At 44.7% G+C, this 13,358-nt stretch overlaps 1 protein-coding gene across 2 annotated transcripts; it reads left to right on the top strand.

The window, feature by feature from the left end:
- Positions 1 to 8,179: 8,179 nt before the first annotated feature.
- On the top strand, positions 8,180 to 10,338 carry LOC123135230 (uncharacterized). Of its 2 annotated transcripts, none has more exons than XM_044554296.1 (5): positions 8,180 to 8,355; positions 8,482 to 8,664; positions 8,943 to 9,062; positions 9,286 to 9,567; positions 9,680 to 10,338. In XM_044554296.1, exons 1-5 carry the CDS (start codon positions 8,252 to 8,254, stop codon positions 10,086 to 10,088), a joined length of 1,098 nt encoding a protein of 365 aa, XP_044410231.1. In that variant the 5' UTR covers positions 8,180 to 8,251; the 3' UTR covers positions 10,089 to 10,338. The 2 variants fall into 2 exon arrangements, with proteins under 2 accessions (XP_044410231.1, XP_044410232.1); XM_044554297.1 differs by having other exon boundaries at positions 8,215 to 8,355; positions 8,488 to 8,664.
- The last annotated feature ends 3,020 nt before the right edge of the window (positions 10,339 to 13,358 follow it).

The following is a 13,358-nucleotide window of genomic DNA, read 5'->3' as shown; positions in this document are numbered from 1 at the left end:
TTTGGCGGGCCTGTGGGGCTGTACCATGACATCCATGACGGATTTTCAAAATGTCACCGGAAATCCATCATAGATTAACAGGTTTCTTGTAGTGATGGCGAGCCCTCCAGGAAGAGGGTTCCTGCGAAGGTGATGTGGTATGCTCCTATAATACCACGGTTGAAACGTTTGTTCAAAAACAAATAGCATGCCAAGTTGATGCGATGGCACAGAGAGGACCGTAAGAAAGATGGGAACGTTAGAGCACCCGCTAACGTCTATTCAGAAACAAAATAAAAAAGCAAAAAAGAAAACAAAATAAAATAAATAAAGCAAAAAAGAAAACAAAAAACTGAAGAAAAAAAGAAAACAAAATAAAATAAAGAAAGCAAAAAAGAAAACAAAAAACTGGAAAACTAAAAAAATCAAAAAAGAAAACAAAATAACTGGAAAAAAATAAAAAAATAAAACAAAATAAAATGAAGAAATCAAAAAATAAAACAAAAAACGGGAAAAATAAAAAAGAAAACAAAATAAAATAAATAAAGCAGAAAAGAAAACAAAATAACTAGAAAAAATAAAACAAAATAAAATAATGAAAGAAAAAAAGAAAACAAAAAACAGGAAAAATAAAAAAGAATACAAAATAAAATAAATAAAGCAAAAAAGAAAAGAAAAAACTAGAAAAACATAAAAACTGGAAAAAATAAAAAGATGTCGCCTATTGGGCCACCAAGGCGTGAATACGACTAGAAACCCAGCTAGTTTGGCCAGGATTCAAGCCCGCAGCAGGCCTAGTAGGCCCACATGCACATGAATGACAATTAGGCCCGTAAGCCTGTAGTAGAGAGGAGCTCGAAGTGGTTGGCTCGGCAGGGCTTATAAACCACCCCGAGCCCCTCCCGTCTAGCGAGGTGGGACTAAACAATCCACCGCACCGCGCCAGTTCCAGCACAAGACCTTTGGTCTCGGTTGGTGGCACCAACCGGGACTAAAGGGGTGCATTGGTACCGGTTCATGGTACCAACCGGGATCAATGCCCCCCTTTAGTCCTAGTTGGTGGCACCAACCGGGACCAAAGGTCCCTGCTTCCCGCCCATTGGGCTCCTGAAAAGAGACCTTTGGTCCCGGTTGGTGGCATCAACCAGGATTAAAGGGGGGCATTGGTCCCGGTTGGTGCCACGAACCGGGACCAACGCTTCGTGTATATAAGCAGGGCTATTGCAAATTTTTAGTTTCATCGACCATTTGCCCCCTGACGACGACGAGCTTATCGATGCCGCCAGGCTGCCCGACACCGTCGCCGTCGCCCATGCCCGTGCCCCGCCCCCGAGCCCACGCAGACTCCATCCGCCGCTTACGCCTCATCGCTGTCGCCATCGCCAACTCCCCTGCGCCCCGACGCCTCCCGCTCCTCGTCGCTGTCGCGGCACTCGTCGCTGCACCCTGCCCTGTCGCCACCCGCTCCTCGTCGTCGTCGCCATCGCCGACGCCTCCGCAACCTTGCTGTCGCCGACGGCCTCCCCGACCTCGTTGTTGCCTCCCCGCGCCGGCCCCCTGCCCTGGCCCGCGCGCGCCGCCTCTGCCTCAGCCCGACCTCGACCTTGCCGTCACCGACGCTGCCCCCAGTGAGCCCTCGCGCCCCTGCCCTGCCCCCAGCCGTCGGTGCTGCTGTCATGTCCCCCGCATATATGTTTTTTGTTCTGCATATATGTATGAAGTTTTTTTGCATATATGTTGATGTAATGTTCATGTATGGATATATATGTATGCATATATGGTGATTTTTTGATCAGTGTCATATATGATGTTTTTTTCTGCATATATATATATATATGATCATATGATTTTTTTCATAGATGTGATTTTTTTGTTCATATATCATATGATGTTTTTATTGTTCATAGATGATCGATCATATTTGTTCATATGTATGCAAGCGAAGTCGTTGTCGTTAGTTGTACTGTTTAGGGTTAGGGTCGTCGAGGAAGAAGGAAATAAGGAAAAAGAAGAAAAGATGAAGAAGGAAGAAGGAAGAAGAAGAAAAAGAAGGACAGGAAAAAGGAAAATAAGAAGAGGAAGAAGGAGAAGAAGAGGAGAAAAAATAAGAAGAGGAAGAAGAAGAAAAAAAGGAGAAAAAGAAAAAAATAGAATTTTTTCCTAATTTTTATTCTTCTCCTCTATTCCTTCTTCTTCTCCTCTTTTTTTTCTTCTTCTTCCTGTTCTTATTTTTTATCAGGAACGAGGGTGTAGAGGGTCGAGGGTCTTCGAGGACATGACATGAGGGGGGACATCGGACATGTGATGAGGGGGGACGTCGGACATGACATGAGAGGGGACGTCGGACATGACATGAGGGGGTCGTCAGACATGATATGAGGGGGGACATTGGCCGACATGACCTGAGGGGGGATGTCGGAAATGACATGAGGGGGGACGTCAGACATGACATGAGTGGGGACGTCGAAAAAAAATAAGAAGAGGAAGAAGAAGAAAAAAAGAGGAGAAGAAGAAGGAATAGATGAGAACAAGAAAAAATAGATTAAATCTATTTTTCTTCTCCTCTATTCCTTCTTATCCTCTCTTTTTTTATTCTTCTATTTTTTCTTCTTCGAGTGTCGATCACCCCCTCTCGCTCGACCAACTCTCCGAGGATCGCCGAGCGGTCGAGGGTCCGGAACTAGGGTTGAGGGTCGGGGGGAGGGGGGGGTCAAGAGGTTGCCTTGTGTCAAAATATTGAAGAAACCATGCATGGCTTCATCATTAGCCAGAAGTAACCGAGGCATGATGGTACGAAGTTCTCCAAAGTTGTTCTGGAATGGAGTCCCACATAGGATAATTCGCCTTTTGATACGAATTTCAGCAAAGGCCTTCCAAATAGTGATATTCAGAAGGCTCTTGCTGAACTTTGTACCAAAAAGCGAATTATCCTATCTAGGACTCCGTTTTAGAACAACTTTGGAGAGGTTCGTACCATCATGCGCCTGTTACTTTCGCTGATGATGAATTCATGGTTTTGCTGAATCCTTTGACACTAGACAAATGTGACATGAGCGTAGAGGGTCGTGAACTAGGGTAGAGGGTCGAGGGTCGCTGAGGGGTCGAGGGTTGAGGGTCGTCGAGCAGTCGAGGGTCGTCCAGGGGTCGAGGGTCCAGGGGTTAAAAGAGCGTTGTCGTCGAGGCCACCCCAAACCCTAGAAGCGTTGTCGAGTCCACCCCAAACCGTAGAAGCATCGAGGCCACTAATATGACTCCTTGTTGTGATTAGCTAGCTAGGTCTACGTTTATCACTAATTAATATAACCATCTGTCATGTTTGTATATTAATTGCCATGTTGTAATATTTGCAGAAACTATGGAGCACAGAGACTTGGAATCAGAACAGTTGTTGGGGGACATAATCCGCGACGGAGGTGATGTCCTATACTATCTCAACCACACTGAGGTCTAGAAGGAGAGGGTGAAGCAGGCTCCGGTGATCGAACAATGGAGGAGGAAGGACATAATGATCATGATGGCTCCGGTGACCGAATGCCGGTGGAAGAAGTAGAACGTGATGACGGCTCCGTGACCGAACGGAGTCCGGCCAGGTATAAATATTAATTAAGCCGGTGCTGACTAGCTAATTGATGCATTAATTGTTTTGGTATGCGTGTGTGTCTATATATATATATATATATATATATATATATATATATATATGTTAACTCTTCTTTCTTCTTTTCTAGTCCTCCGGATCGAGCCAAACTTCGGTAAAGAGACGAGGCCCGAAGAAAAAGTTGCGCCGGGATGAAAGGTTCACGATCACAGCAATCACGGGTGATGGCCAACCGATTGAACCCAGCTGGACCAAGGAAGCATTTGCTGCTCAGCGCGGGGTTCTTGTTAGAGACATGATCCCGATCAGCATCCAGCAATGGAATAAGCCTAAGAACGGAGACCCTCAAGTCTTATGTCAAGATAGATAGAAAGATGATCTTTGGACCGCGCTGAAGGCAAATTTCACCCTATCGCCAGAGGAGGATCCGGATAAGCCAGTTATAGAGCCATTGGTCAAGGTTGATATATTCAGGAGGTGGAAGACTAAGTTGAAATCAATGTTTGTCGACAAACGGAAGACTCCAGAATTCACCAGCCGATTTGAGAAGATAAGAGATCACTGGCCCGCATTTCTGGCCTATAAGACATCAGAGAAGGGTAAGAAGATGTCAGTTACAAACAAGATAAATGCTGCAAAGAAGGAGCATCACCATCACACGGGGTCAGGTGGCTACCTCAAAGCCCGGCCGTTGTGGGACAAGGCTGAGAAATACCTCGTTGCTAAAGGGGTCGAATCAAAGGCATTGAACTGGCCAGACCGTTCAAGGACTTGGTTCTTCGGGGTTGGGGGAACCTTGGACCCTGAAACAGGGAAGTGCTTTTGGACGAACGAGCAACTTGAAATACCCATCAAGAAGCTTCAGAAGTATATCACCGCAGCACTGCAAGGGACGTTCATTCCCGACAGAGAGAACGACGAGCTCACACAGGCCCTCGGGAATCCTGAGCACCCTGGAAAAACATGAGGCACGGCAGGCTCCGTTGCGTGGAAGGTGGGGTTCCCAGCACAGGCTGTTATAGAACCCGGGAGAGGAAGAGGAAACTAGAGTAGACCGAATGCCAGAAGCTGAATGCAAGGGTATGAGCAATAGAGGAACAAGCAGTTCACAGCCAGCATCCTGCCGGAGCTACCCCAGAAGCTACCCCTCCATCTCAGTGGAGACGCAGCGTGGCTTCCACCGAGCTCCTTCACCAGCCTGACTTCACGGCTCCTAGCTACCCCATGGATGCTATCACGGAGTCTCAAGATTGCCACCTTATGATGCAATGGCAGAACCTCAAAGTCAAGGCAGCTGTCGGCTCTGTTGCACCTCGTGAACCCGGCACAACTTTTCACGGCCTTCCGATTCCACAAGGCTATGATGTTGTGATGGTGGATGAAATAACGGATGGATTTGAGGATCTCTAGCTAGACCACCCTACCGGTGAAGGGGAGACTCAACTGGGTCTTGCTCGGAAGACTACATGTCTATGGCGGAAGGAGCACATCAAGCTTTCGAACTGGATGCCTCCGCCTCCGGCGAGTCAAGGCACTCCGCCTCCTCCTCCTTCGGCGAGTGATCAGGGCACTCCACCTCCTTCTCCGACTGCTCCGGCCCGTGGAGGCACTCCGCCTGCTCCATCGCGTCCGAGCAGCCCGACTCCTCCTCCGTCTCGTCAGCAACTGCGGAATACAGCCGCCGCCGCTCCGGCTGCTCCAGTGCGTCGTAGCACTCCGCCTCCTTCTTCTATGCCTCATAAGCAACAAAAGAAGACAGCCGCAGCTGCTCCGGCTGCTCCGGCGTCTAGCAGTACAGCCAGAGGCGGGAGGCAATACAGATTCGGTCCATCTCTCAAGCCTCTAGTGAGTTTACCATACGAGATGACCGAGGAGGAAAATACGAAGATCTGTAAAGCCCAAGTGAAGGACTTCTTCGAAGCGCAAAGAGCTAAGAAACATCCTCCTCCGGAGGAGAAGATAGATAAGGTGAAAGCTCAGCACACTTTGGATGCCCTGAAGCGACCACCACCTTCTCCTCCGCAAAGCAACTATGATCGCATTATTGAAAGGTCATACTAGGAAGCGTCCCGGTTGGGAAGTACTTGCAGTGATCGAAGGTTAGAACAATGAAGAAGTGGGAAAATTTCGCCAGCTCGGCGAACAAGCGAACCAACCGTGCCCCCCACTCAATGTGTCTAGCGATATCATCGCTAATCATCCGAGGTTTTTTCCCGGTACCAATCCTGGAGATTACCTGCCCAACGATGAACATTTTGATATAATGGAGGTGGACGAATTCAAATACCAGCTCGGGAAGCCTCTCGCCAAACCTGGTCATCCACCTCCATCAACGATGACGCGAAGATTCCATCAGTGGTACATGAAAACCTGCAGCGAGTCTGGGAAGGATACTTTGACGCTGAGAGTTAAAGAGGAGCATGACCTCATTGGAATTGATCTGTTGTCTGTTCCATTAGAGAAGTTCTTCCAGTTTTTCAATCAAAAGGCCCTTGATAAAACAATCATCACTTTCTACTATCTGTAAGTACTACTTCTGTAATTAAGTCTCTATATATAGCTCAGCTCTTTCATTGCATGTATATATATCTATCCTCACTATATTATGCAGATTGAAGATCACCGAATGCAAGAAAATACAAATCCGTGATATTGGGTTCATTAACACAAATCTCATAGATGATTGGATGGTTGAACATAATACCAAACAAATCGGGGCCAACTTGCTACGATCGTTGCTGAAAAATCAAAACAAAGATATAGTACTATTTTCTTACAATTTCAAGTGAGTGTTACTGTTTTGTGCATATTCGGTTTCCCTTATTACTCGAGGTTACAGTAATGTAATTGATGAGTTATGCATGTGTGCGCAGGTTCCACTTTATTCTGCTACAAATTAAGCTTGAGCAGGGACTAGTAACCGTCATAGACTCGAGACGAAGAAATCCCGAGGAGTATGCAACCATGACTAAAATGCTCGAGAAGTAAGTTCAATCGATCATTATCGCACCATATCGGCAACTTTGTTCATTTCCAGTTGATATCAAGTAATTATTTTCTTTGTCTGGCAGGGTTTGGAAAAAGTTCACCGCAGAAGCTCCGGGATTGCCGGTGGAGCTGCGATTTACACACCCGAAGGTAAGTACTACTAGCTAGTTCCGCGCATCTCCCATTAATTGATTCCAGCTAGTTTCATCAATATATACCATTTAGCATGCTTGCTTATCAGTTTGATTGACCTCTATTTCTTGTAAAGTGGTTGTGGCAGGAACCCGGGAATGATTTCTCTGGATACTACATTTGCGAGTTCATCCGCCACACGACCTGTGAGCGGGGCTACTCGAAAAAACAATATGAAGTGCGTAAGTAATAATATTCACAATTTTATTTTATTACCATCATTTGTGTTGATTTTCATTCATATATATGTAGACCCCCTTCTTTGATTTAGATCTGGCAGATGCGGGATGAGCTCCTACCACATGATCGCATATAAGCAATTCAAGAGGAATTTGCGGGATTCTATCTTGACCACGTCATCGATGAAAACGAAGAATACCATGTGGAACTTGAATTCAGATGTTAGGGCCCGGATTATAAGAGATCCTATATTGTATATATGTAGCCAGTAGTGTCGGATAGATATACGAAAACTTGTTGTTCGACCAATCTCTCGGAGAGAGGTCGATCACTTCTCTCTGTATATGTTCATGACGATCTTCTGTACTTAATGGTTTCCTTCATTTGCTTACTAGCTAGCTGGCGTGTCAAGTCCTCTCTATACATATAGTACGTAGCGTCGACGAAGCACGGAGATAAGAGAGGACACTTCTCTCTATTAGCTAGCTAACACTATATATGAAACCCCTAAATTAACCCTACAAAACCCCCCAACCCCCTCCCTTTAAAAAAACAAAACCCCAGGCCCTGAACTGCTGACGCGTGGATGCCTTTTGGTCCCGGTTGATGCCACCAGCCGGGACAAAAGGCCCTCCTGTCTAGGCAAGCCGCATCGGCCACGTGGAGCCCCATCTGTCCCGGTTCGTAGGAGAACCGGGACTAAAGGTGTTGGGCTTTAGTACCGACCCTTTAGTCCCGGTTCGGGAACCAGGACAAATGGCCCTTATGAACCGGGACAAATTGGCTGTTTTCTACTACTGACTGCACGCGCGCGGCGTGTGGCTTTTTGGGCATGGGGCAAGTGATGTATTTTTACATCACCGGAGGCAAAATATACATCGTACCCTATTTTTTTCTCAAGATTTTACATGACGGACTGCTTGTGGAGAGCCTTTTTTTTACCCCTCGTGATGTAAAAAGAAGTTATTTTCTGTTTTGCATCATCTATTGGAGATGCTCTGAATGACACATATCATAAAAAAATTGCATCGAATTCAGTGAGCTTTGTTCAACAGAAACAATTGATTTGGGTGTTTGGCCAAACCACCAAGTTTGCGTAAAGGCCTACATTGATGGACTTTTGAAGAAGAGCAAGGTGTATGTTGTAAACAACAGCAAAGGGCAACATAGTAAAACACTAGTAGCAATTTATAATTGTCTGGACGGCAGAGTCTAGACAAATTAGGTGCAACATAGTGGTTATCTTCTTCCCCTCACCTTCCTTTTGCTTCCATTTGCTCTCGCCCCTGCTTGGCCTTTGCCTCCCACCCAAAGATGGACGTTGTGAGTTCAATAATCTCCTCCTTGCTGGGGAAACTCGTGGAGATTATTAAACATGGATCATCAGATGAACATGCGAGCCGCCAGGAATCGATGGGGTATGATATCTTCCGTTTATCTCTAGATTTGCACAGCAACTCCTGTTTATCCTGGGATCATTAGCTCTCCTGATATCACCCGTTTATCTTCTCTAAATAAATTTTCGGTGTCATCCCTTCCGAAAGGCACAGTCTGAAACCTGAGCTACTTGAAATATCTGGATCCACTTGGTTTAGAGAGGATTGGAAAATATCTGGTCCCCGAAAATATGTGCTGCTACTGGCAACTTTGGTAATAACCGTAACCTACCAAGCTGGTCTGAATTCCCCAGGGGGATATTGGCCGGACACTGAATCGGAACACAGCAGGTACTTCTTTCTTTGTCTCTTCTAAAGTTTTCCTTCACGATTTATGCCATGTACGTGTCATGATTTTCATCTTTAGAACAAGGTGTGGGGATAGGTAACCGAACAAATACAGTATGATGTACAGCTATCTTTTTTTTTAGAATCTGTACTGCTATATTGTGAAATCACGCGAGACTGATGAAATGATTTGGTGTTCTCAAAATGATTATGCGTAACTCGATTGCAAACTAAACTAAACTGAACTAGATTTGCTTGCATGAACTTAAACTTCATTGCAGGTGCCAAGGAAGCAACAAGCTCAAATATGTACTTTTCTTATGCACAAATGCAACGCCAAATATCACGAGAATCATATCACGAGAATCTGTATCTTCTTCTACTGAAACGCCAAATACCAGGTGCTTGTTCCTCCTTTTTTATGTCTTAATTGTACCTATTTACTTTACTTTACTAGGTGAGCATCTGCCTCATCCAAAAATGGGCATACATTGACATATAATCTTGGCAAGCCTCAAAATATATTTGAGCAAATAGAGGCAATCATAACACAATCATGGGTAGCCCAATTGCAAACTAAACCATCTTCTAGATTTGCTTTCATGAACTTCAACTTCATTGCAGGAGACAAGGAAGTAACAAGCTGAAAGATGTACCGTGGAAGGGGAGTCGGACACTTTTCTCATGCACGGCTGTAGTAGCATTTTGGTATACCTGGCAAAATCTGCTTGAAGCCCAAGTGGGGAATCGGACAATTATCACAGTCACGGTTATAATATGTCTTGTGTGTACCATTGTGATTATGTTTAAAGCCCAAGCGGATCGCAACCTTGCAAGCGCCTCGAGAGACTCTGAATTGCTTTCCGTGGCAAGTTATAAGGAGACAATTGAACCGGAAAATACCAGGTGCTTGTTCCTTCCTTTTGATGTCTTGTACCTATCTACTTTACTTTAGTAGGTGTTTCCTTTATCCTGGTAATTTTCAATTCATACTAATTTGATAGAGCTGTTGCTGCAGTTGTTCCGATTCCATGGCTGCCTTTATTGCCGTAGCTAAAATCCCAGCTACTTGGCTTGTCGGGTCTGCCTCTACACACCATGCCACAGGAAACCGTGCTCTCCTCTCTGGCTTCAAAAGTGTAGATGGTCACAACATCCATACGGGTGATGGCGTGCGCATGCCGGTCTGTGGACGTGGCTGCGTGATTACGGATGCCGTGGTTCTTCCCGACGTGTTGTTCGTGCCGGGGCTGAAAAAGAACATTGTCTCGGTAAGCCAGCTCACTCAGCTTGGCTGCAGCATTGTATTCAAGCGTGATGCCTGCTACATCTCGGGTGCCACTGATGGTACTACTATTGGCAAAGCGCTCGTCGGAGAAAATGGGATGTTCAAGCTGGAATTCCTCAAAGTCCCGCTTGTCAACTAGCCTGCCTTGGCTCTTTTCTGATTCTGGGAGCCCCATTTACGGTAAAAAATATTTGTAATTATCTAGATCTAAATGAATCTATCATTTAGATTGTTTGTGTATTTTACTATTACATCGTATGATAATTTCCGCCTGTGAGGGATGGAGTCCCTATTAAGAATAAATACATTCATATCCTCACGTTATGCAGCTTCAAACTATGTAATCCTTTATTTTGTGAGATTCAATCTATGTAATCCTGTTTGGTCAACATTTGCCATATCTATCTTGTGTAATATACGCCTGGAAAAGATACTGCAAGCCGGTGACATCCCATATCGCCACGCTTCCAGTCATTGTCGCATCATTATCTATCGACTTGATGCCTCTGAAAGAGATGGGGATCTTAGGACCAGCAATAGATTCGAAGGTTGGTATGAGGCCAAGATCCTGATCAGTGAACACACAATGAGACAAAAATATGGGCAGGTTCAGGGACTGGGAAAGGTCGCTGGTAAAGACCCTACTCCTGTGATGTGGGTGGATTTGCATAGGGTATCCTTTCGAAGGAGGAAGAACAGAAGGACTCAGTATTCCTTGTGAATGAAACTGAGTGTGTGTTCTTGTCTGAGATAAGTGGGTTCCTGAGATGCCGAGGAGTTGTACTACAAAGATCCAGACATAACTACATCATCAAATATGGAGCAGAAGGCAACGGCAAAGAGCCAGAGCTGTAGTTGTAGTTAGTAGTAAAGTTTGAGCCGAGTATCCATAGTTAGTATTAAATTAATTACTTTTTGAGCTCATATGGTACTAAGTCTAGCGTTTCCTGTCATCCTTAAGTTGTATCCATATGGTACAAGTTGTATCATAATTACCAAAAATTCTAAAGTTGGCCGGGGAGGATGTTAAATTATCTCTACATTTTTGGCTTGTAATGTTAAGCGTGTAATTACCTGGGATGTTTCTGTTTACCACTCAGAGGTATTACTATTAGTAAAACAGTGTTCCATAATTGTTAAATCAACGACTTGTGCACTACAATGTCCAGTGGTGTGCTGGTTCACCGCATTGATGCGAAAGCCGGAGGGTGGACCAGGAAATCGCAGTCATGTTGTAAGATGTCAGGTTTGGTCTCTTGGGCGGAAAAGTTGTCGGCTCATCCAGTGAACAGCCTTGGTACTAACGTGGAAGCCCGAGTGACGGTTCCGGAAATCTTCATTTTGCTGTGTCAATGCCGACTGTTAGGATAGTAGAGGTGTATTCTTGAATGGTTTGCAGCCTTAGGGTCGATCTGTGTGCGTCTTCGTCATCGATGTATCGTTTTTCTGCCAATTTCCCTTACTAACTTGTCATTTATATAAAGATTTAGAAACGGCGGAGCTCCCAACGGTTGCTCAAAAAAGAAAAACTGCGCCTTGGATACGAGTCCAAACCAGGCTTTTCCATTTGTGCTTGGCCACAACGAGGCATTTGTCCATCGCCTTGAACAATACAAAATAGATATAAGTTTTGTTAGAAAGGAGCTGACTCATGTAGCGTGTTAGGTGAGTCCTTGTCGAATGGATATAGTATACTAATGAAAAGTTAATAAACTTTCCCTCAAAATTAGAGTACCTTGTTGGCGCTGTCCGGTGGCTTGGCCATAAAAAACTTATCCAGCTTGTTGTTTTCGTTTCCTCGGCCGGGTACTCCAACAAGTACGTCTTAGAAGAAGGTGGGTGGCAAAAAACTTGGGGACAAAATAGATGCACCGCGTTGTTAATTTTCTATATAGTTACACGCGTTTCTATATAGTTCCAAAATAAATAAAAAATTGTTGCACCGCATGAACCGTTTGCTTCCGTTCCTCTCCATGAATTCGAGCACCCGACAGAAAGAGGAAGAACTTAAGGTTGATTGCTTCTCTTTCAAAGGTCTGAGCAGCCTTGCCTAGATGCTTATGTAAGTCAGTTAATATTAGTTCTACTCACAAAAAAAGGTATGAGCAGCCTTGCCTACATGCTTATGTAAGCCTTTATATTAGTTCGATCTTTCGTACATTGTATTAGACCATCGGCATGAGTGATGTACTAGTGGGCACCGTGAAGGAGGTTGTCAAGCTCGCCCTCCTCGTAAAGGCCGTGGCGGACACAGCTCGTCACAATAAAGACGCCTGCAGCGAGCTTAGAAACATCGTGGACCTACTGGGCGCCATCGTGGCGCCGCTCGAGGGTCTGGATATGCCCATGAAACCAGAGATGAGAGCTGCACTGACGAACCTCGAGAGGGCCCTCCGTCGGGGCCACAAGCTGGTGGCAGACTGCCAGAGGGAGAGGAACTTCATCTACATTCTTTTCATGGCCAGGAGGCAGTCGAGACAGCTGCTCAAGGTTAAGGACGATATTAATCGTCAAATGTTGATCGCAAACTTTGCTATCAATGCCAACACCCACATCCTTGTGGCCGTTTCACATGGTAGATTTCCTCAAAGCTCCATAGAGGTATGTACCATCGTTTGCATCCATCCAATTAGTAACTACACCATGTCACTATACTCGAGCAATTTGAAGTCTAATTACCATCATCTTTTTATGAGTTAATTTACCCTCTCCTACGCAACCTGGATACATTTACCTATTTGAGCTACATCTATACATATACACCTGTACAAATTGCATCGTACAAAATCAAGGTAGGGCGGGCGCCCAACCTCGCCCTACCGGGTCCTCCGCCTGTGTATACATTTGACAACCATCTTAGCAAGAAAAATTACAAATACATAATCATACTATTTATACAGCACAACAGATTCCTGAAAAATCTTTCATTTCAGTACAACAAATACTACTCCCCTTGTTTCTAATGATCTGTATGTCACTATGAAAGTAAGGATAATTAGATACGGAGAGAGTATACTGCAATATATACTTCATATATCGCAGCACACCCAATAAATAGTTTCATCCTTCTCTAAAAAAAATAGTTTCGTGGGCACCAAATTCACTCGCTTGTTTGTGATAAAGGACACATTGCAATTTTTCATCATGAATTAAATTTAGTAGTTGGGCAGTTGTTGTGCGTAGTTCGGGGGTTGGGTTCTGTCATCGCAGAAATTATTATGCCAAGTTTCATTTGCAGTACCATAATGAAATTCCTATATTGTCCTGTAGGGCACTGGAGTGATGGACGGCTCAAATATCAGTGGTAACTCTTATTCGATAAACTATGTGGGTATACATATTGTACAAGGAAACTATGATGCTTCACGTAAGATCGCGTACTCTTTCTAAAAGAGGAACATTATGATTG

This window comes from Triticum aestivum, chromosome 6B (genome assembly GCF_018294505.1).
Source record: "Triticum aestivum cultivar Chinese Spring chromosome 6B, IWGSC CS RefSeq v2.1, whole genome shotgun sequence".
NCBI lineage: Eukaryota > Viridiplantae > Streptophyta > Magnoliopsida > Poales > Poaceae > Triticum > Triticum aestivum.
The sequence above is the reverse complement of the archived record's forward strand: the minus strand, read 5'-3'. Positions and strand labels throughout refer to the sequence as shown.

Bases quoted from the DNA above. Each gene is read 5' to 3' on its own strand.
- LOC123135230 (XM_044554296.1), top strand. From the start codon at position 8,252: ATGGACGTTGTGAGTTCAATAATCTCCTCCTTGCTGGGGAAACTCGTG. The intron at 8,665-8,942 runs GTACTTCTTTCT...ACTTCATTGCAG, and splicing joins ACTGAATCGGAACACAGCAG to GTGCCAAGGAAGCAACAAGC. The intron at 9,568-9,679 runs GTGCTTGTTCCT...CTGTTGCTGCAG, and splicing joins ATTGAACCGGAAAATACCAG to TTGTTCCGATTCCATGGCTG.